Genomic DNA, 23,242 nt, shown 5'->3' with positions numbered 1-23,242 from the left:
GCCTTCCTACTCCTGTGGCCAAAGCATATGAGCTCTGGACTGCCCTCTGGACCCTTCACTAGGTAAATCTGGTAACGCTCACTTTGAACTACTGCTGGTACTGCTATGCCAGTCCATATAAATCCAAAGAACTAACCTTTACCTTTTTCTTTTTCACATGCCCAATAATGTATCCCACTCATTATTGATGTATTTTATATTTTTATGTGTTTGATGTTTCATATTTATGGTGAATATTCTTAACCGATTATGGGATATATAAAATAGCTTATCAATTTCCTTTCTGATGATTAATTTGCCAAATAGGAGATAGAGCAGCAGGATGGGATTTCTTTCATTAAAAAAAAAAAAAAAGATAGAGGAACTTTTTTAATTAAAAAAATACTGTAACACTTTTTTAATGTGATGCGTGTAAAATAAAAAGATGATTGATAAAAATACTGCAAACAAGTTAGGCCTTGTTTAGACGGTGATTTAACTCAGAAAAATTACTACGTTTTTTATGAACATATTTTCCTATCACTTTTTTATCTCACATATTTCAATCGCTACGATAATTTTTCTACAAAAAAATTCAGAAAAATACAATCCAAACAAGGCCTTAGTACGCGTAAATAAAATGCAATCCACGCACGCTCGCGCCTTCTTCCGCAAAAATGTGCTCAAAAGCTAGCAAAGAAAGAATTTCTTAAAAGGACAGCAAAAGATCTGTAACTTTTGGATTGATTGTTGTTTCATTATTTGTGGTTGTTTAACCAACTCAAATGTTTGAATTGCGTTTGGATTGCTGTTTATTTGCCAAAATATATTTGCTTACATCATCATTACAATTTCCAACGCACATTTTTATTTTCCCAATTACCTTTTTATCTCACATACATCACATCATAAAAAGCGCTACAGTAAAAATATCTCTAATAATTCCCAATCCAAACAAACGTCTTTCTCTAAAAAAAAAGATTTATGTTTTTTGTGATCATACCTTTTAATCACTTTTTTTTAAAATTATATATATATTAAATTATTATAGTATGTTATTTTGCAAAAAGTTTAAAAAAGAGCAATTCAAACGGATTCTAAGTTCATGGAAAATTCTTTGCGGCCGGAAAATTGATATTGATAGGCGGACCAAATGGATCTGGTTAAATTTCTTTTCATCAACCGGATATGTTGCTCAGTGCTCGCATTACGTACTTCCAAAGCAAACCTCCGCACGAGTGACCCTGAAAAAAACTTGGGAATAATATAATTCATGAATTGAATCAGCCCCCGGAAGGAAATCCTTGGAACTGCAACTATCTGAGTCCGAGTTGGCGAAATTGTAAAAAGTATATCCAAGATTGGCTCTTCCTCTCGAAATCCGCCTAAGTCCCACCGTCAATTACTGACCAGATTCAGCATCCCACCACAAAACCAAAACCGTATGATTGAAAAGAAGAAAAGAAAAACACATCCTTAATTATCTTATAGATATATTTCCATATTTAGTGAACAAAATTTCCTTCTTGGACCACCATGGCTAGATTGTCTTTCCCTAAAAACGAGTCCAGAGAAGTGGTTAGTGTATTTTCACACCGTAGTAAATACATCCTCCACCCTACAAGATAACCACACCCCTTAAACTTTGGTAAAAATCAAACGCAAGAACAGAATCCCCAATTTTGCCAATGGCTGTCGTTATCCACGAGGATTGAATGAGTGAGAGGGAGCGAGGTGAGTGAATGAGAAGCAGAGAAGGAAATCCTCCTCTTCATTCTTCCCCCATAACCATAGCCAGAGTCCAGAGGTAGATGGAGACAGGCTTCTTCCTAAAGTAAACCCAAAAAAAAAAAAAAATACTAACTTAAAGCCAAAAATTAATAAAAAGAAATGAAGTAGTAATACAACAATGAAAACACCACATCCCCAACCCCCAACACCAACACCAATACCAACAACAATAGCAATAGCAATAGCAATAGCAGCAGCCTCAGTGTTGGCCTTTGTCATTGATTTTCGATTTCCGTGTCAAGCAAGCATCCATTTCTAATCCACAACCCAGCCCCTCAAACGCCATTTTCCTTTCAGCTTTCTTAACCGATGGGCAATACCAATCCCATTCTCCTCCTCTTTTCTTTTTTCCCTTATCACTAGTATTATTACTATTTTTACTAGCCTCAACTCTCCCACCCCAACTCCCTTCACTCTCTGCTTTCCTTCTATCCTATCTTTACTTCTCTTCTAATCATCTTTTTTCTTCATCTGTCAAACCTAACTTTTTCTCACTCGATTTCTTTCAGCATAAAGATAAGATCTTTTTTGGTGGGTTTCGGGAATTTTTTGTAGGTTTTTTGAAAATTGAGGCTGTTTCCGCTTCATTTCGTTTCTGGGTTTTGTTCCTTTTTTTTTTTTTTTTCTTTTTGCTGGCGAGGATGGGGCAGGAGTTAGTGGCTGTGGCGGTGACACCATCATCATCAACGACGGCCGTTGTGGGAGGAGGAATTGGCGGGTCGCCTGTGGGTGCGCCACCGCCGACTTCTTTGGCTCCTGGGTTCAGGTTTCATCCAACTGATGAGGAGTTGGTCAGGTACTATTTGAGGAGGAAGGCTTGTGGGAAGCCCTTTAGGTTCCAAGCTGTTTGTGAGATCGATGTCTACAAATCTGAGCCTTGGGAGCTCGCATGTAATTTCTTATCTGCTCTTTTTTCTCGTTTTAAGGTTTTATGTTACCTTTTTTTTAAAACTATTAAAAGTTGTTCTCTTTTTGGTTTGAATTTGTTGGGCTTTTATGTGAGCTGCTTGTTTGGTTTATGTTTTTGTTAAAGATTAATGCTTTGGCAGTAGTTTTTAAATTGGCATTTTATTTTAACATATGCCTTCTGATTTTACGTTCTCCAGCCATTTTCTTTCTTTGATTTCCCTGTGTAAAATTGTTGTCTATGTTACTTTTGTGTAGAGGTTTTGTGTTGTTTTGCCAGGAATGGAGCTTTGAAATGAACTGAGGTGTCAATTAAGAGTAAAAATGAGATATTTATGGAGTCCAACGAATCTAAGTTGATGAATTTTGAACAACTAAAATGCAATAAATAGGACATCTAAATGAATAGAATAACAAGAAAAAAAAAAAAGCATGAGTGTTCGCAATACTACATACCAGATGAAATTTTGTGCAATAACGATAAGATTCTTCCCTGACTTTGGGTTATCTCCCAGACTTGGAGCTAAAGAAAGACGGAAAGATGGATGCAGGATGTCTGTTTAATTGAATATTCAGAATAGAGCACAAATCTAGTCAACCTGGTTTACGGCTTTATGCACTAGAATTTTCAGGATGAGTTTATATGTTTTGCTAGCTAATGAGTTTCTTGGTGGTTTTTTTTTTTTAATGTAGCTTCTTGAATGTTAATTTTTGGTTTCCCCATTACTTCATGGCTTTCTGCACTTTTCTTGCTGTTCCTAATGAATTGTGTTTGGTGATGACAGGTTATTCTTCCTTGAAAACGCGAGATCTTGAGTGGTACTTTTTCAGCCCTGTTGACAGAAAGTATGGTAATGGTTCTCGACTGAACCGTGCTACTGGGAAGGGATACTGGAAAGCAACTGGTAAGGATCGTCCTGTGCGTCACAAGTCTCAGACAATTGGGATGAAGAAAACGCTTGTTTTTCATAGTGGACGAGCCCCTGATGGCAAGAGGACAAACTGGGTAATGCATGAGTATAGACTTGTGGATGAAGAATTGGAGAAAGCTGGAGTGGCACAGGTGTGAACAACAATATCAGACTTTACCATGTGTATTTGATTATGACCCCCTTTCTAAGTATTGAAACTTACTGCAACGGTTTTTTTTCCTTCTTGTGCGAGCAAAAAGGATGCATTTGTGCTTTGTCGAATTTTTCAAAAGAGTGGTTTAGGGCCACCAAATGGTGACCGTTATGCTCCATTTGTCGAGGAGGAATGGGATGATGATACAGCTCTCCTGATTCCTGGAGGAGAGGCTGAGGATGATATGGCCAATGGTGATGAAGCGAGGGTGGATTGCAATGACCTCACCCCGGTACTTTAATTATCATTAATAGTTTTTGTTGCTGACCGTCCTTCATTGTCGTCATGTGTGGTGTATTTTTACGCAATTAATAAGCATTGCACTTTGTCGAGTCACATGTTAATGATTGGAAGAGCAGGGAGCAATGATCACGACAAATTGGCAATGATCACGACAAAATAGGTTTATAACCAGTTAAGGATTGCGACAAAAGCCAGCCGGGAAAATAGCGACAAAAGCCAACCAGGAAAATATCCAGTACATTGTTGCTACTTAAGACGATTTTGTCTGGTAGGAAATATATGCAACTGGAGAAAAATATTTGCTGAAATAAAGAGCAGGTCCCTAGACCTTGAAGTTTGACATCTAAGATGAAAAATGGATGGCATATTTCCAGTGGTAGATGAACTGAATATGCAGCTATTTTCTTTTGGTGTCAATAGATGCGAGGCTCCCTCATTTCTAAGGGAGTAAAAGTAATCCAATCCATGGATCTATAGTAAGTTGGGGATTTAAATACAGTAGGAATATATAATTTTAGCAGTACCTATTTCCATTTTTGCATGTCCGTTCACCTCTCTTTCTCTCTCTCTCTCTCTCTCTCACATTTTTCCCCCTACAAATATATGTGGTGAATTGGGGATTCCCGTCTGGTAGGACTTTAATAATTGCGACTAGTTTCTCTTACTAACTTTGCGTACAATATGTTGTGCATGAGGATTAATCATTTTCGTGCTCCTTCAAGGAAATTCGAATGCCCAGCCATTTAATTAATTGCTTATCTATTCTCAGTGACCCTGGCAATATGCGTCTGTAAGGATATCTTCACAATATATTCTTGTATATTTTTGCTTGGTCAGGGCTGATGGAGGGTGGTAAGCCTTCCATTTTTGGAAGTTTCTTCCATTCAGCCCAAGCTTTGGGTTACATCTGCTTCCGAGTGTTATTCCATTATCCTTTCAGTTATTCGTTTACTCAGATCCTCCTGTCCCTTTGAGTTTTGAGAGCAATTCTTGTGAATATACTAGCAGATGGTTCAACTATATCTTTATGAGATTCTTTCTCCTTTTCTGTGGTTAATATGATAGAAGATAGCATTTAGTTTAGTGCTGGTTAGTCTGTGAAGCTGTATCTGCATACTTCTCCACTGTCTTCACTTGAGGGTACCCCTTTCCCCTACCCCGTCCGATACATAATGCAGATTACATACAAAATATATTAAATGCAAATTCACTTGTGCATCACTTGGTAACCTTTATACAAGGTTGGCAAATATAACAATATGATGGACCTCTGAGTCCCATTATATACTGCCCTCGCATTGCCATTTACGTGTGAACTTTTGCTGGTTGTTGCAGGATATTAATAAGACACCTCGCCTTATTGAGCATCCAAGTGAGCCCCAAGGAATACCATTTATTTGCAAGAGGGAGAGGTCAGAGGATCCAGAGCCTCTCTCTTTAGGACAGAATAAAAGGTCGAAGCAAGATGGCCCTAACTCCAGCCATGCCAATGGTTCGGAAGATTCAACTACTACTAGTCAGGATCCTCCTCCAACGATGATGACGACAAATTTTTCATCTGCCCTTTTGGAATTTCCTTTACTAGAATCCGTCGAACCTAAAGAAACCCAGCCTGCCAGCACAGCTACATTTGACTCGTCAAATCTTGAGAAATCTGTGCCGCCTGGATATTTAAAATTCATCAGTAACTTAGAGAATGAGATCCTAAATGTCTCCATGGAGAGGGAGACTCTAAAGATTGAAGTGATGCGTGCCCAAGCCATGATTAACATACTTCAATCACGCATCGATCTTTTGAACAAGGAGAATGAAGACTTGAGGAGACTTGTTCGAGGAGGCTAGGCATTTGGGTTTAGTATGTACCTGTAGTTTTGTAGTTTCCGGCTAGAAGTGTTGCTGCAATTTTCTCAAGTGGCATCTGATCTTCTGAACAAGGAAGATTAGTTGAAGAGTCATTTGAGATGCCTAGCTGTTTGTTGCACCGCTGTAATCTTCTTCTATAGTTGCTTTCAGTATGCTGAACAAATGTACCTTAGTTAGTTATCGTACTCTGCCTTTCTAAATAATTTATTTAAAATAAAAAGTCCAATTTTCAGCTCCGTTTTTTGGAGGAAATTCAGGATTGTGGAGTGTTAGAACCCTCCAGTTGAAAGCATGCCATCAGATTTTAAATGGCATCTGTCTGCCCGTGAAGGGACATCGTCAAGTGGTGGTCCTGGAGTTGTGTGAATTACAGGTGCTTTGATCTTTTGCGGTTCAAGAAACGTTTACCTTGAACCTGCTCCGGCGAAAAAACAGGGAGGACTTTCTTGGTTGCAGAAAGTCTGGATACAGACTTTGGTAGCCTTAACTGTGTGGAAAATTGGGACGTAATCTGTCATCAAAGAAGTTGCATCTGGATGCAGATTGGAATTTATGTCCAAGCTTTGGGCTCTTCTTTCAGAATGTGGTTGCAAGTTTATGGTATGATCTTCTGAACATTTTGTTTTTCCCACAAACGTTAACATTTTATAGATATTAACACTTGATGATACAAGAGTGTAGCTAGCTGAGCACAGCTTGTGCAGGATTTTCTTGGACCGTGTTAAACTGCTAGCAGCGGCCGTTCCAGCTAGGTGGCTGATGCGGATGGCGAAAATGCAATTTATGAACCCAAAAACGCAAAAAAAATAAAAATAAAAATAGGGCATTCTTCACCATGATTGATGACTAGTCATTCTTTCGCAGAAGCTTTTTGATGCAGAATTTGAGTGCATTCATCCAGGTCTTTAGAATCTTGACGAGCATAGGTTGGGGAAGGATCATCATGGTTCTCAGCATTTTAAGTGAAAAAACTTCTTTGTGTTGTGCATGTTATTGTAATAACTAATAACGCCCATATTTATTATTTTTAGCATCTAGTTTGTGTTCGTACCTACTAGTGTAGAGATAATTACCACTACTAGCAATTGTAGAATCAATCTATGCTTTTCATGATAAGATCTGGCATAATGCAGATGTTGATATATACTCTTCTGGGCTAGCTTGGCACGAGGGTTTGGATTCCGCAGGTTGGATGATTCGGGATAAGGAGTCTTATGCTGAAGTAATCTTGCAATTTCAATCATGCTTTATTTAAATTTAGATTATAATTGGATTAATCTTCTAGACATTACATTGACAGTGTATACACTTTTACCATTAGATGCATGACACATAATTCGAATTTAAATTTAATACTTAAATTTGACATATGTGTCGTATATTTAACCACTAGTGTTTATAAGATTTACTCGTTATAATTACGACTTATTTTAACGTGAATTCCTACGGGATAACCCATTTATGATTATTTATTTATTTTTGGGTCCATTAGCCCATGCATTCTCTTTTAATGGTGCAACACTCAGATGGATAATGGATTTTCAGACTCTTACATCTAGTTTGGGAGTTCAGATTTCAAAGGAATAGAAAAGAAAGGAAGGGAAAGTTGGACTTTTCTCCGTTTGGGACATTTAAGTGAGACGGAAAAAAAAAAAATGAATGGATCTTGAAGGGAAGCCAAGCGCTGTTACAGTGCAAAATTTTTTCTGACCAAAACGAGCAGAAAGTGAAGGAAAACTGATGGAAGCTTACAGAATTTTTTCAAATTGCCCATTTTATCCTCGCAAAAGTATTGGATAAAATTTTATTGACATATATATCTAAAATCATTCCATTTCTTTTCAGAACTCTCAAACAACATTAAAATCTCTTCTTTTCTTTTCTTATCCTTTCTTTTTTTTCGTAACTTAACCTTTCTCTTTTTTTCTTTTCTATCCTCAACTAACAAACTAGCTGTTATTGCATGAAGTATTCATGCGCCGAATTTTGGGCTTTTAAAAAAAAAAAAAAAAAACTATTGGCCACCAGCCTGTGTACTGGAGTCAAGTCCAGATATGTGAAAAAAAATCATCTAGGCCAAGCCTAGCCCAAAAGTTAGGACGAGGTTGACTGGAGTAAATCTAAAATTTTGGGTTTGACTTCATAAAACTGCCATAAAGTCAAACTTGAGCTAGGATTTGAGCACGATTTTTTGAGCAATGAATCAAATTTTAATAATCAGAAATATGCTGTTAACATAGAAACATATATATATATATATATATATACCAATATTCCAAAATATTTATACTCTTCTTTTCTCACATATTTACGAATATACTCTCAATAAGAAAAAAAAAAAAGAATGTTTGCCCATTTATTGGAAGAGTCTGATTTTCTAGAGTTCATAAATAAACAAGATGAAATCAAGTTTAAGCTCAATTTAATTGTACAAGTTAGGAAAGACGACCAAAGTGAAGTAAATGCCTAAACTTCGAGAAGAGCGTCTCAATAGCCATAACAAATAGAGGAAGTACCATAGGAAAGAATGAAAAGAAGAGAAAATAGTGGGGGGGAAAGTAACTAATGCTAAAAATAGGATGAGAATAAGATCTTAAGAAAACGATACTGAAGCAATACTCCCAATTCTTGCCGGATAGAGTATTTATATTAGAGTTTTTTCTAGTGGGTGTTTTTAAAGCACGTGTTAATACACCTAATATTCATCAAACTTATCATACATATATATATATATATACACACACACACAAACTAATAATTATTATTCTCTCCTACATTTATATATTTTTCTTATTTAATTTCGCTTGCTCTCTTTTATATTTATTTTTTTATTAAATTTATATTTTAAAAAATATAGCACATAAAATATATATATATATATTAACGAATGGACTATGGCCACCGTTAAACAAGCCAAGCGTTTATATTATACCGTGGAATTAAAAACTAATAACTTCGAGCCCATGATCCGTCGTGGCTACGAGGGCGTTTGTGAATAGTCAATGTCAAGGACTGGTGCACAACGCTCAGTCCTCTTACCGTCTTACCTCATATCCTTAATCCTGAAGCAGGCGCACGCGCACACACCGACGACTGTGTGTGCAAAAAGCAACGGAAGAGGATCCGTCGTGTCTATGAATTTATTTGAAAGGAGTATTATTTAAAATAATTATTATAATATTTTTATGATGCGATAAAAAGGTGAATAAAAATATAAAAAATAAATTAAAAAATATGTTTATAATATAAAGTAAAATATTATTTATAAAAATTTAATATCCAATCATAATCAAAATTTAATTTTACTACAATCCAAGTTTATACGAGCTACTTGGAACTAATGGAATACATAATAATAATAATTTACATACAACTCTGTATAAATTTTGAAATTATCTTTTTATGTTCCCCACCTTAAAACCCACCGATTAGAATAATTCTTCACCCTATCAATAAAATATTTTACCTAAAATGTTTAACTAAGCACATAATTAGATTTTGTACAGAATACAACTTTACACTCAATCCCACAAGTGTCGTTGTGTTGGAATTTTTAAAAATTCTTTCATCCCTTTTCGACATTTTTTCTTCTTTCAACTGTTACATGCAGCATTCGAGCATTGAATTGGGTAATAGAAAAAAATTGCTTCCTCTTTATAATTAAGTCAATTCGGTTGTTGAAATTTTATTCTTTAATCAGTATTTCTAGTTTAGATGAGTGAAATTTTTTTTTTTAATACAACTTGCATGGTAATCACAATAACATAAACTCAATTCGAACATAATTTAAATAATGTAAAAAAAAAAGGTTTTTTAATTAAACAAACTGCATTGTACTTTCTTGGTAGAATCCTAGATGGAAAGCAGTAGAACCACGTTATCATATACATTCAGATTGTACTCGCGCCTGGCGACGACCCACTCGAGCGACTTTCAATCCGAACGCTCTGGTACATTCTGGAACCGGCTTTCTCTTATCTCCACGTATACAACTGTGACCAAAGTAACATCACCTACTCGTAACTCAAACAAGGAACACCTCCTCTCCGTCAGGGTTAATTGCACTGTACACCCTTAGACTATTCCATTTCGTGACTTTACTCCTCAACTATTTAATAGCAGCACCATGATAACTCAAAAGTTTCACTTTACATTCGCAAAGTAGTGCAATACATCGGATCTGTATTCTGTACATCGAATTTAACAACTCTTTCATGGGCAAAAAGTCAACAAGAAGCTTCATCTTCTTGTCGAGAATAGAAATTTTATGAAAAAATAAATTTTTCTTGTGCATATAATTTATAATTATTGAGTATAGAGCATCTATTATGCTTGTCAAATTTGTTTTATTATGGAGTTTATTGCCCTTTTCAATTCCAAAAAGATATCTAAATTCTATCGTAAATTGGGGCCAATTGATAATTGTGAACAGTTTAGGGGTTTGAATTACAACTAATCCTGATATTTTTCGACTTCAGTCAACATTCATCTTCCCTAGCTAAACACTACTCTTACGGTGTTGGAGTGGAGACTTGGACTTCATTTAACCAGTGGCAGCGCTCTCCTTTCTTAAATTCCATCAATCCACCCAAAAAAAAAAAAAAGAAAAAAGAAAAAGTGAAAAAGCAAAAAAAGTAAAGAAAACCCACTAAACAAAATTTAATAAGAGTGAGTTCTTTCCTCTGTCTTCTTCATTTTCACTAGTACTACTTTTCTCTCTAAGGGAAATTCTATCGGTCTCTCTAATGTTTTCGAAAACGTCGACGTCTCTAGCGCCGGGTTTCAGATTTCACCCGACGGACGAGGAATTGGTCCGATACTATTTAAGGCGAAAGCTTTGTGGGAAGCCTTTCCGGCTTGATGCAATCTCAGAGATCGATATTTACAAGGCCGAGCCTTGGGAACTTCCAGGTAATATATATATATATATATATATATATATATATATTCTATTTTCTGGTTTTTGTTCACGAGTTGTCTCTCTTTTCTGGGTTGGGGTTTATGTTTCATCGATTGTTTTAGCCGGGATTGGGCTTAATTCTTTTTAACCTACAGATTTGTTATTGCTCGGTGCTGAATTTTGCGGTTAGTTGAGAGCTGGGATCTTTGGGTTTATTGTCTAATTTTCTGTATTATGTAAAAAGCGTTCTTGGTAAATTACGTTTCTTTCCGGATTTGGGATTTTTTTTCTAATGAAGCCTTAGAAATTAAACTAATACAGTATAGCTTGACCCTTTCTTGCAGGTTTAAATCCACATACCTTTAGTCATGTCCAGGGATTGTGTGGTTTCCTTTTGCTTTTTCTACCTGTTTGGATTTGGGTTTTTTTATGCTGGATTAACTAGATGGGTGGGATTAGGGGATTGAGTTAACTGGGATGAATTTGAGGATTAGTTATGTTGATTTGAGTGGATGAGGGGAGTTTTGAATTTGATATGAGGATGTTTCAGAATGCATGGTAAGCTAAATCAGGCGGGACATATTTGACTAGGAGGCAGGTAAAGCTAGTTATTTTCCTTACTTCTTTGCAGTCTAGTTATAGTACTTTATCTGTTAAAACATTTAGACCTCGTTCTTTCTCAAGTGCTTCTGATTGTGTACAAGCTGATTTTAGAAAATCAGAATTAAAAAGCACCAAAATTGATGTTTCTGATTTTCAGCCTTTTTTTTTAATCCCAATTATTTAAATTAAGAGTATGAAAAGCAGCTTAGAACACAACAATATAGCTTTTTCCAAGATTAGAATCTAAAATCAGGTTTTGAAAATCAGTTGCGAATGAGGCCTTCGGCTTGTTAGCAATTTTGACTTGACAAGTATTTTTATTATATCGTCTGTTGAGGATTTCTTATCTGAACTCTATTTGACTTGCTAGATGTTTCTTTCTTTCATTGTATTATTTTTCGTCCTTGTTAATCTGATCTCTTACAACTAACAGTCAATGGATGATTTCTTTTTGGCATGTGTGGCATTGTCTCAAGTCATTGGTGCATTGTGGATATATTGCCTTCACAATTTCTTACTTCCCATGACTTTGTTGATTTGCGAGTTATTCAATTGTTTCCATATTGTGATTTTTTAGGTAAATCAAGGCTGAAGACAAGAGATTTGGAGTGGTATTTTTTTAGTGTACTTGATAAGAAATATGGCAATGGATCACGAACTAATCGAGCGACAGAAGAAGGTTACTGGAAGACAACTGGCAAGGACAGGCCTGTCCGCCACAAGTCGCAGGTTGTGGGGATGAAGAAGACCTTGGTGTATCACAGTGGTCGTGCCCCTAAGGGTCAGAGGACTAACTGGGTCATGCACGAGTACAGACTTATTGATGAAGAGTTGGAGAAGGCTGGAATTGTCCAGGTGGGGGTTGTTATATGTATCATTTCCACTTGTTTGCTTTTGAGTTCTTGAAGCTTATTTTGGTTGGAAAAACAAAAGGGGGGAGGATGAGGGTGCAAAGAATCCTTGCCCCTTCTTCAACTACAATCTCAATTCTAACCAGTCTACTCTTGGATAATTTGGCGTCTTTGTAAGTTTGCAGTGTCAAAAACCTGCACATCTTGTTGTCTTATTGTGCTAGTTGTCCCGGAGTTGTATTGCTGAGTATTGCTGATTTATTTTCTTTATTTCATTTTCTGTTTGCCCACTCCTTTTTGGTGGAGAAGGATGCATTTGTTTTGTGTAGAGTTTTTCAGAAGAGTGGCTCTGGGCCAAAGAATGGAGAACAATATGGTGCGCCCTTTGTTGAGGAGGAATGGGAAGAAGATGAACTGGAAATGGTTCCCAAGGAGGAGGCTGCAGAAGAGGTGGAAGTTGGTGATGATTCTTATTGGGATGGAATTGACCTTGATCAGGTCTGTTCTCTCTTTTTTTTTAAGTTCACTTCTTTCTAATTACCTTCTCTCTCTATTTTTTCCATCACTTTTATAAGCTTTGCTGGAAACCTCGTAATAGGCTGCATGATGGTTAACAGTTTTGGCTGATAGTGAATGGGTTCTACTTCTGCAAGTAACAGGTTTAAGGATTTAGAGGAACAACTGGTGTATTTAATATTGTTGTCTGTTTAGCATATAACAAACTATACTTGTATGAAAGGAAATGAACTAGATTGCTCTTTCATGTTTTCTCATGTTAAAAAAATGCGTCTTCCTACCTAGAAGTCCATGCCAAACATATCAATAGTAGTTTTAAAGGACCTCTTGGTTCCATACATGTTGTTGGGTGCTTTAGATTTAAGTGAGTGTCAATTATATATAGTTGCGAGTAACTGCTTCAAGCTAAAAGTTGGAAGGCTTAACAGAAACTAACATAAGTTTTAGGACTCGATTGATATTTTATGAGACATGTAATACTTCTATTCATCTGTATCATGTAAATTTTTATTTCAGACAGCATTCACAGGACTTGAAAACAGATAAAGACAGTTACAACCTCTTTATTTTGTTCAATTGGCATAATTTGGAATTCAAGAAGAAATTTTGTTTAGATGGCATTTTTACTGTAAATAGTTGACTGAAGCAACAAAAGTAAGGTATATTAACTGCAGCTGTAATGAGTATGCTTACAGCATGAATCATTGATGTTCATGAAAGGGTGTAGCACCTACGAATAAGTGAACTATTTAACTTTAAGCATCTTGTTGCATGGTGTGCTCAGTTGTATAGACTACTGATTAAAAAGGCACGTGTTTCTAGAGTGGCTTGATTCTCATCTCGGAAAGTTTGCTGATAGTTTAGGAAACTAAACTTGCAATTACAAATGAAATTAGCCCACCAGCTTTTGGACAGCTGCTTACAAGGATGTAGAATGTATATGTTTTGATCTTTGTAGTATTTAGACCTGATATGTGGCAAAACAGGTACTCCATTATAGAAGCTTGATGGACATGTTCCACCTTGGTGATTAGTGATATGATTTCTGGAGAACAACAAAATCTGATTTGGCATAGTATATAGATAGTGCACCATTGGCTTGTTTCTTTTTTAGATGCAGGTTTTGTTTATCTTCTCTTCGTTTTAATGTTGCCTCTGCGCTTCCTAGTGGAAAACGTTTGGTTTGTGGATTTAATATCCTTACCTCTTAGGTCCTAATGTTTTGTTAAAAGTGTTTCCATTTGGTGAGGCAGGTCAGTTTAGGATAGGGTGTCTACTAAAATTTCTTGCGTGCACTTCTCATTTTGATATTTACCTAGTTTTAGACATTCATTGAGATTAAGGTTTCTGGATGGTTGTACTAAAGAAAATGATTGTGGGAGCTGCTCTTTTTTTCTGTGTCTCTTTCTTTTTTTTTTTTTTGGGGGGGGGGGGGTTGTCATCCAAAAGATTGAAATTTGTGTTATTATCCATTGAATTACATGTGATGCTATGATTACTGATCTTATAAAAAGGATATACCAGAATGTTTGGATATTCGTTTTCTTGTTTGTAAATGTTTTCAGTTTGATTGGTGGTGTTAGTGCTGCAGAAGTCTGAAATCTCTCGGAGGGAGGGAGGTCAGAGAGAGAGAGAGAGAGATGAGCTTTTATTTGTTTAATCAAGTGTACTTCCTCTGACAGGCGTGGAATTTTTTTTTTTTTTTAAATCTTTTTTAACTCAGATTCTTGGAACTGAAATTCCGCCTGATAATGATCACATGTCGTTGAATGTTGTTGCTGGTGAGAATGTCGCTTCTGTTGAGGAAAATACGGATTCAAGCAATGATCCTCAGAAGTTATTGGTTAGCAACCTTCCTTTGGAATTCTATTCTGGGGAGAATGTAAGGGGCGGTGAGGAAACTACAGGTTCTAACAATGATTCTCAGAACCACCTGGTTGGTGCTGGTGAATACAATTGTGTGCCAGAGCAGTCTGATGACCAGAACTCATATAATTTGCCTGTTCACTATGACTTGCATCAAAAAGCAGTCAAGCGTGAATACATTGGCGAACCAAGCAATGCACTGGATGCTGAAAATGTAAATTATTTGCTTGATGAACCTTATATGGATGCTTTGGATAATCTTCAATTTGATGATGGAGCATTCCTTGAAACTAATGACTTGTCAAATCCGATTGCTGCTGATGCTTCTGCTTTTGGCATGCTGGAAGAGTATCTCAATTTCTATGATGCCGATGGTGAAATCCCACCATATATGAATCATGATCTTCCAGAGATGATGGGGATTAATGAGACCCTTGTTTCTGGACAAGCATCCATTCTTCCAAAGGTAACACTAGGATTCTAGGAATTTATACTTCACTGACTACTGCATTGACTTATTGATATTTGGCCTTGACTTGGACAGTGTTGTCTTTGCCAGGAATCGGAAGAAAAAGCTCAATCTGCTGAAGAGTCAAGTGAAAAGCTTTTAGGCCGTGGTGATGTTGCATCTTCTTCAAAGGAAGAGCCAACTAAAGAATGTAGGACAGTTTTTATAAATGCTGAATTAGTTCGAGCTAGCAGCTGCTTTCGTTTTTTTTTGTTTTTTGTGTTTAGAGTCTACCAGCACATTTTTTACCTGCCGCCTAATCTCTAGCTGCCTTCTGTTTTTTTTTTCCTTACAGATTTTCAATATCCATTCATCAAGCAGGCAAGTCGTATGTTGGGCAGCATTCCCGCGCCTCCTGCATTTGCTTCAGACTTCCCTTCAGAGGATGCGACTCTTCTTCTGGATCCCTCATCTTCCAGTACAGCTCACGTTACTGCTGGCATGATTCAAATAGGGAATATTGGTCCGGGCAGCCATGGAATGGACTGGCTGTTTGGAAAGCACGGGAGGTACAATGTTGTCCTTTCTTTCGGCCTATCAAGGGGCGATGATAACTCTACTACCTTGGAATCGGTTGTTAGCATACGTCCAGGGAAGGCTGCTGCCTCTGGGATGTCCAGGGGTTGGTTCTGCTTTATATTCTTTTGGGTCCTTGTTCTCTCTGTGGGCTTCAAAATTGGGACCTGCATTTGCGCCAGGTAATGCTGCGAAACATGTGCAAAAGATGTGGCATCTGGAATAAGAATTCTTTTGTACTTCAGGTGGAAGTTAATTGCTGGACTCTACTGCAGAGTCATATGGTTTAAGATTTTCCACAAGAAGATTATTAGGATGGAAAATTAGATTATATTTAAATGTAGAGGAGAGTTTATGAAGGTTTTTCGCTTTGGATTATGAGACTCTAAGCTTCTTGCTTAGAATTTGTGATTCATGTCAATGTAGAGCACATCTTTTATTTGACTATATTATATTGCCTCAAATTGGCTTTGGAGTTTTTGACGTAGTACGTGTTTGATAAACACTTAGAACTAACAGGTTCTTTGATTTTTGTACCATTAAGCTGTTTGATTACAATTTTCTAATCTCTTTATGGATCAATTTATAGTACGCTCTGTCTTTATTTGTCTTGCACACAATCGTCGTCTGGTGTTGGGGGCTTGGAGAATGACTCAATAAACCATACATCTTTGTTATCGTCTTCTAGGCGCGAAAGTTGTTGATGATGTCCCGTTAAATATAGCAACCGAGCTCCAACAAAGCATGAGATTGCCCTTTTAGAGCATGGCAACCCAGCTCCAATATCATCATCGTTAGTTAAAGATAAAGCGTGAGATTTAAGAAGCTGCTAATTGTTAGGAAGCATCTCGGGTTTTATTTAGACTTAATACAGGTCCATTATATTTGTTTTCTTGAGCTTGGATTTAATTTTTTAAATTTAAACGCTATTCAGATTAACACCTTCTAAAAGAATTATGAGTTTGAATAGGGTTTGATTTTGTAGAATTAATTAATTAATGCTCAAATATGGACCCAAACTTAAACGCTGCCTAAACTTGAAGAAAGTTGAGAAATTTGAAGTGCATACAAACTTCGATGTTGGCTATTGGTAAACAATTTTCAATCAACTAGACATTTCATGCTTTTATTTCATAATTTTTTTTTGTGCGTAAACATTAGTATTAGATTTTGATTGTGTTATCTATAATTGTTATTGGACTGCATTTCTTGCTTTTTTTTTTTTATTGACAAAAGAACTCGCAGCCTTTACCGGGGAGTGCGCACTGGATAAATTTTGTCCCGTGCAATAACCGGTCAACCACATGAAGGGGTAAGACGCATTAGGCAAGCCTTCTGCGTCTATTTCTTGCTATTTTTGAACTTCATATGTTTTCATTATTTGTTTAATTTAATTTTTAATTATACATTTAGACGCACCCAACCAAAGATACCTATTGGATAACAAAACTCATAAGCATCTAGATCTGGATTGAGCGCTAATAAACTCACTGCTGACTCTCGAGTCTTGGCAATAGGACAATGGGTTTGCCTTCAGAAATTTAAGGTAGAAGCAAATATTTAACCGAAACGATCAGAAAACACCCGAAAATTTCAGTGTTTCCTCATCCATCTGTTCTCAGTTTAAGGCTTTAAGCACCCATCTGTTGCATCTTTTAGTCGGAAGAACCAAATTGACGCATCTGTTTCTTCTGTGGACTGTTTGTACACTTTCAACGTTTTCCCGTTCACGCTAAAGAAAACTATTTCAGCAGCCAAAAATCTCTAATGACATCGCATATTGGTGTGAGTGGGATGATAGAAGTGTATTCAGCAGATTAGCACCCCATTTAAACAAAGACTAGCTTAATGCTGGTACCATATTTTTTGAAAAGAATGGTTGGCATCGGACTACAAGAACATATTTCGCACAAGCACCATTTTCTATCACATGATAATCAAGTTACACTCAGGTTCAGAAACTTTACCTTATCTATCTACTCCGTTTTCATTTTCATCGTGACTTGTTCTAGGTAAATTACAACAATGGAAGACCAAAGGTCGTATCGATTCAATTTGGAAGTCTTCATGCTACGACCTGAAAGATCCTTGGGAATGCTCTATGCTCAGTATCTCACATTTCTCCAGGAAGCATTGTATCTTCGGGTAAATCACATACAGCAATACCCTAACGACAGGAAACGATGATGCTCAAGTACTCGTTACAATTACAAAAAGATAGAACAGGGTAGAATGCTAATGAGACAGATACCAACCTCTCCTGTAAGATGCGCCACACATCTCTTCTCTGCAAGCACCTCAGCTTCACTCTACATAAAGAGGAGTACTAACATGTCAGTACCTAAAGTTTAAAGAAGAAACACCATAAAGCAGGGATTATACTGTGCTGCTCTATTAAGTGCAGGTTCTGATTGCTGCAGCTTGACAGAAGTGACTCCATCTTTTGCATCTTTCAACAGGAAAATTCTCTCTTCTTTAACTGATTCCAATGCTTTTTTTTTATTACTGTAGTATTTATTTCAATTAATCTGGTAAAAGGAAAATGGTGTACCTTCTTAATTCGGCTATGAAGAAAATCATCAAAATTCACATCCTTCACAAGTTCATAATCACCATCACCCTGAAAATTGGAAATAACCCAGCAGCACGGCTTGAGAATCTTAGCACAGAATATGCTTCTACAGAAATCAACGGTGAATCACTTACATTTGATCTGCATGGCATGCTGAAGACAATATTCTCCGCTACACCATAAGGGTTTCCATTGGTATACACCTAGATTGGCATTTTAGCTAATGATCAAATCCCATAAACATAATGATACAAGGAAAACTGTAACACGAGCAAAGTACGTATTGGACATGAGATTCTAACTACAGTAAAGATTCTGTTCAGTTGTTATTGTACACAGAAGCAATGAAGTTTTAGACATCATTTGGGTGATACACGACATAGAGAACCGCCGTACAAGCTCATTTTCAATGTATTAAAAAAATTAAAAAAATGTATTAAAAATATATCAGTTTGAATTGGCATGATGAGTCTCATTTAAAAACTGCAACGTCTGTTAGGCACTGCTAAAGATAAAGCTTTAGGCTCCATGGATGATTGCCTATTTCCACCATCTCCCCCTTCCCCACCTCCCATAAAAGAAAAAAGGGGGAGGCGGGTTGTAATGACATCATATCAAGGCAAGCATATAGAAAGAATGAAGTAATTGTTTTGAAGCAATCAAGTGTCAAGGAATTACTCCAGAAGAGAACCAATCACCCTCAGGAGTAGGGGTTATGAGAGATTTGATAGCATCAACTATTGACACAGCAGTTGATGCAGCTGAAGATCTCCCCCACTTCTGAATAAGGACACCACCTCTCTGAAAATGCATGATTTGAGCAATCAGTTATAATGCTCAACAGTTAATTGAAAGTGCAGTGCAATGGTTATCTCTAAATTCTTGTACCTTTTGAACCTTCTCAGTGAACTCCTGCTCTAACCACTTGATGTCTTTTATGACCTCTTTGACTGGTAGACCATTAATTCTAGCATTTAAAAAGTCAGGAACCTGATGAAATCCAACAAAGATGACTTTTAAGATCGAAACCAATATAATTAGCTCGTAGAATCCTATCATAAAGCTCCACTAAACAACCTGAGTCGTTGAGTGGTTGCCCCAGATGGTTACATTTGAGACTTTGTCATAGAATACTCCTGCCTTTAGAGCAAGCTGCAGAAATGACAGAAGATTGATTATGCTTTAGATCATGATGGACTTAAATGTAAAGATAGGCTTCATTGATGGGCTTGTCACACCTGGCATTTTGCTCTGTTTTCATCCAATCTAGTCAAGGCATGAAAATTTTTTGCTGGAATGTCTGGGGCATTTTTCATACAGATCAAAGCACTTCAAAGGAAAGAAAGCAGATTAGCAATCAAATGTATTAATATTGCAGACTTGGTATAAAGCATGAGAGTTGTATTGAATTACTTCGTATTACAAGGGTTTCCCACTACTACCACTTTGACGTTACGCGATGCAACAGCATTGAGAGCTTTTCCCTGTTAATGTCCAAATAAAGGAGACATAGAAACCTTATCAACAATAATCTTGTTCTCTGTAAACTAAAACCAATAGCATATGCTAGATATTATTGTTACCTGCTCAGCAAAAATCTGACCATTTATGTCCAGCAAGTCTGCCCGTTCCATTCCAGGGCCCCGAGGCTTTGCCCCAATCAGAAGTGCCCATTCAGCATCTTGGAACACTTCATAAGGATCTATTCCTATACTGACTTCTCTTAATAGAGGATATAAAGAGTCTTCAAGTTCCATAGCAACTCCTGCGTGGTTATAATATTAGAAATTAATTGGGTAGAGATGCATCAAAGAACTATTAGGTTCAAAAAGAAGCAGTGTCTGACTTTCCAAAATACTGCATTGGACAGGTGGTCTGCTTAATAGCTAGTATAATGGATATTTGGATGGGACATCACTAACTTCACAAAAAATTCAAATCCATACCTTCAAGAGCTTGCAACGACCGTTCAGACCCCAATAGTTTTAATGCAATAGGTTGATCAGGCCCAAAAACCTCACCAGATGCAAGCTGGTGCAACAGAATAAGTCATATTACGCGAGAAAACTTCTAAAGCTGCTAAAGAAGAGATAACTTGCTCTCCATTAGAAGTTACAAGTTAAAAACTTTGGATGCTCCAGAACAGCCTCAAATTACAAAGCTGTAGCTTCACTTTTAAAGTTGATATGATATATGCTTTAGCATTATACCATTCTGCTTTCAACTCCTAAGCTCAAATTTATTTCACCCATCATTGTATTTGGCTCTTAGAGAACTTGTTTATTGATAAAAGGTTATTGTTAATTAAAAAAAAAATAAAGAGGTCCTAACTGGCATCGTTTAGTTGGATCCTAAGATGAGTTTTCCGACGTCACAATAGACAAAATTTTAGTCCAAATACGGCTGGTAAATACTTAGAGAAGCTTATTGAATTTTTTACAACAACTAGTGATATTGACACCAATATATATATAACTTTAGATCCTTATAAGTAGAACTTCAAGTGAAAAGGCAACTGATATGCAGGTGCTCTAGCTTCAAAAAGTAAAATAACACGAAACAATTCGTACTTTGAAAAGAAGATGATTAGAAATCATCCCAGCGGCACCTGAAACAGCAACATTAACCAGTTTCTTCCAAGATTTTATCTCATCTTCCTGAGGACAAATATAACAAAATGGTTACATTCACATATAGGCTAGAAATAGTTGAAGTCTATGAAGGAATCAATATAAATTCCTTTCCCGTTCTAAGAAATGACATTTTATTAGCATACTTTATTTTTAGACAGTACACATTTTAAATAGTTGGATCTTCAATTTATGGAGTTAATCTCTTTAATTACAACAGCAAGACAAGTAAGAATAAAATTCAGTCAAAGGATTAAAAGGTTTCGATTGTATAGATCATCACAATGCAGATGAATGTGGTACAAGCGTAAAAGCATCTCGTCATGAAACGAAAAACTCAGAACTACACGTCATTTGATGCAGGGATTTGAAGACGGTATGAATAATCAATTAACTATATGGAAGACAATGTTAGGCAAACATAAACGAAGAGAAGAATATTGATATGGTCTGAAGGCTTTTGCCAGCGGATTTGGTGAATCAACTTGGTTATCAGCTCCATAAAGTTAATTTCACTAGCTTAAATAGATACGCCAGCAATATTATTTCCCAGAAAAACTGAAAATTAAACCAAAAACTTTGTGCCCTACAATTGTGGAGCGTACAGTCACCAACTGTTTGCACCAACGCCGCCAAGATGACAATGGTCAGCGTCGAGTCAAGAGAGGTCATTTTCTGATTGAATTAGATAAAAGTCGGGGAAAAAAAAAAATACAAGTAACCGATGCTAATGCTGCTTTACACGCAATAAGACTGGTTCTGTTTATGCCATGAAAATGAATAACTGCACCCAAGTCGCTTTTAACTTTCACACATGTTTCATATCGTCTTAGGCTCACCAGTCTACTATGATACTCGTACACTTCTTTGGGCTTAAAAAACAAATAAGTTTTTTTTCCCAAATAACAAATAAGTTGCTTCTCAAAAAACAAACTTTAAATGAGAATCTTAAGAGCATGATGAATTGGGTTAACTTACAGCCTTGAGATCGTAAGTAAGGCAGAAGACTCCATAGCATTCGGGTTTCTTCTTGGGATCTTCAGTCTGCAAAGCAACTGGTGCTTCAGCTTCCCTGAACCCAATGGGAAAATAGTTTCTTAGGATTGAAAAACAATTATCCACATATAAAAATGGAAAGCTAAACAAAGTTGATTACTTTAATGCGAGTAATTGAAAAAGCTGCTAGGATTGCATTACTTACTTGACAGAGCAACGTGTTCTAGCATTCTGGTTGGTTCTGGGGTAATGAGGCCTTAAAGAAATTCTCCGGTAATTGGAAAGGCGAGTGGAAACGTAGGAAAGCTGTGAAGAATAGTATTGATAACGATGATGGGTTGTTCTGGTAGTATACAAAGATGGAGTACCAGTTAACTCTGCCACAGCCATGGCTTGCAGCTGCTGCTGAGACAGGGGAAGAGACGAACTGACAAAAAGTGAGAAGTCACTTATGGGCTTGAGATAAATAACAAGAAAAACAGAGCAGTGCGAGTGATCAGTGATGATCGAGTTGGGCGGGAGTATAATCTAGGGGAGACGTGTGTGGTTTTTTGGAGGGTTGGAGGGAAGAAATGGAAGAGAGAGCGGATGCGTGGAACAAAAATGAGGGAGCCTTTCTGGGGATTGAAAGGAAAGCGAAGACGAGTGGATTAAGAAGAATGAGGCCGTGCATATGACACTTGTCATTACTATCCCATCCCTACAATCTTCCTGTTGGAGGTTTCGCCAAAGCACAGTCGGAGCGGATTAGAGGCTCCTACAATTATCACGAAAAACTGCACCATGCAGGTGTAGGCAATTACCCGACAAATGTAAACATTACATCAATAAGTGTAGATGTCAAAATAAATAACTTTCCAAAAAACATAACAAATCTTCTTTCCTTATATTTGTGTTAAAAATTTAGAAAATATTGTTTATGCTCTCATTTTTATTAATAAGAGCTTTTTTTAAGAGCACTCGTTAACACACCCAACATTCATTCACCTAACCTATTGTATATATACACATATTAATAATTATTATTCTCCTTTGCATTTATATGCTTTTCCTATTCAATATGGCTTACCTTCCTTTGTATTTATTTATTTTTTCTAATTAATCTTATAAGTTTAAAAATATAACACCGAAAATATATTTTAAGAAGTGTCCTATGTTCACCCGTTAGACTGACCGACACTCTTACTATCATTTTGATTATACAGTTTTCATTTATTAGATTGTATGATTTAACACTTTCACTATCATTTTAATCATATAGTTTCATTTATTGGACTATATGATAAAATAAATGATGGGAGTGCAATTAACAAAAATATAGTGTAAATATGATAATATTTTGCAAAATTTATTGTACTTTTACGTGTTATTGTGTCA

The 23,242-nt window shown here is 36.6% G+C and overlaps 3 protein-coding genes across 3 annotated transcripts; 2 read left to right on the top strand and 1 right to left on the bottom strand.

Annotated features, from left to right (window-relative positions):
- Window positions 1–1,687: 1,687 nt before the first annotated feature.
- On the top strand, window positions 1,688–6,159 carry LOC113725753 (NAC domain containing protein 50). Its single transcript, XM_027249102.2, has 4 exons — window positions 1,688–2,661; window positions 3,462–3,739; window positions 3,848–4,033; window positions 5,380–6,159. The coding sequence occupies exons 1-4, from the start codon at window positions 2,412–2,414 to the stop codon at window positions 5,884–5,886; spliced, it is 1,221 nt and encodes a 406-aa protein (XP_027104903.1). The 5' UTR covers window positions 1,688–2,411; the 3' UTR covers window positions 5,887–6,159.
- A 4,360-nt stretch (window positions 6,160–10,519) lies between these two features.
- LOC113725752 (NAC domain-containing protein 78-like) lies at window positions 10,520–16,145 on the top strand. The gene is made up of 6 exons (XM_027249101.2): window positions 10,520–10,818; window positions 11,988–12,265; window positions 12,571–12,759; window positions 14,501–15,109; window positions 15,203–15,302; window positions 15,447–16,145. Exons 1-6 carry the CDS (start codon window positions 10,653–10,655, stop codon window positions 15,851–15,853), a joined length of 1,749 nt encoding a protein of 582 aa, XP_027104902.2. The 5' UTR covers window positions 10,520–10,652; the 3' UTR covers window positions 15,854–16,145.
- Window positions 16,146–17,570: 1,425 nt separating this feature from the next.
- Window positions 17,571–22,451, bottom strand: LOC113725751 (malate dehydrogenase [NADP], chloroplastic-like). The gene is made up of 14 exons (XM_027249099.2): window positions 22,071–22,451; window positions 21,848–21,941; window positions 20,810–20,896; window positions 20,186–20,270; window positions 19,823–20,004; window positions 19,653–19,723; window positions 19,478–19,568; window positions 19,317–19,391; window positions 19,128–19,229; window positions 18,918–19,040; window positions 18,374–18,442; window positions 18,219–18,287; window positions 17,923–17,976; window positions 17,571–17,834 (listed from the first exon to the last, which is right to left on the bottom strand). Exons 1-14 carry the CDS (start codon window positions 22,253–22,255, stop codon window positions 17,781–17,783), a joined length of 1,341 nt encoding a protein of 446 aa, XP_027104900.1. The 5' UTR covers window positions 22,256–22,451; the 3' UTR covers window positions 17,571–17,780.
- Window positions 22,452–23,242: the final 791 nt, after the last annotated feature.

Source organism: Coffea arabica, chromosome 2c, assembly GCF_036785885.1.
Source record: "Coffea arabica cultivar ET-39 chromosome 2c, Coffea Arabica ET-39 HiFi, whole genome shotgun sequence".
In the NCBI taxonomy this organism is placed as follows: Eukaryota; Viridiplantae; Streptophyta; class Magnoliopsida; order Gentianales; family Rubiaceae; genus Coffea; species Coffea arabica.
Note: the sequence above shows the minus strand (reverse complement) of the source record. Positions and strands in the feature narration are given on the sequence as shown.

Coding starts and splice junctions, on each gene's coding strand:
- LOC113725753 (XM_027249102.2), top strand. CDS start 2,412: ATGGGGCAGGAGTTAGTGGCTGTGGCGGTGACACCATCATCATCAACG. Junction 2,662..3,461: donor TGAGCCTTGGGAGCTCGCAT/GTAATTTCTTAT, acceptor TGGTGATGACAG/GTTATTCTTCCTTGAAAACG. Junction 3,740..3,847: donor AGAAAGCTGGAGTGGCACAG/GTGTGAACAACA, acceptor GCGAGCAAAAAG/GATGCATTTGTGCTTTGTCG.
- LOC113725752 (XM_027249101.2), top strand. CDS start 10,653: ATGTTTTCGAAAACGTCGACGTCTCTAGCGCCGGGTTTCAGATTTCAC. Junction 10,819..11,987: donor CGAGCCTTGGGAACTTCCAG/GTAATATATATA, acceptor GTGATTTTTTAG/GTAAATCAAGGCTGAAGACA. Junction 12,266..12,570: donor AGAAGGCTGGAATTGTCCAG/GTGGGGGTTGTT, acceptor TTGGTGGAGAAG/GATGCATTTGTTTTGTGTAG.
- LOC113725751 (XM_027249099.2), bottom strand. CDS start 22,255: ATGGCTGTGGCAGAGTTAACTGGTACTCCATCTTTGTATACTACCAGA. Junction 19,724..19,822: donor GTCAGATTTTTGCTGAGCAG/GTAACAATAATA, acceptor GGACATTAACAG/GGAAAAGCTCTCAATGCTGT. Junction 18,288..18,373: donor GCATGCCATGCAGATCAAAT/GTAAGTGATTCA, acceptor TCCAATTTTCAG/GGTGATGGTGATTATGAACT.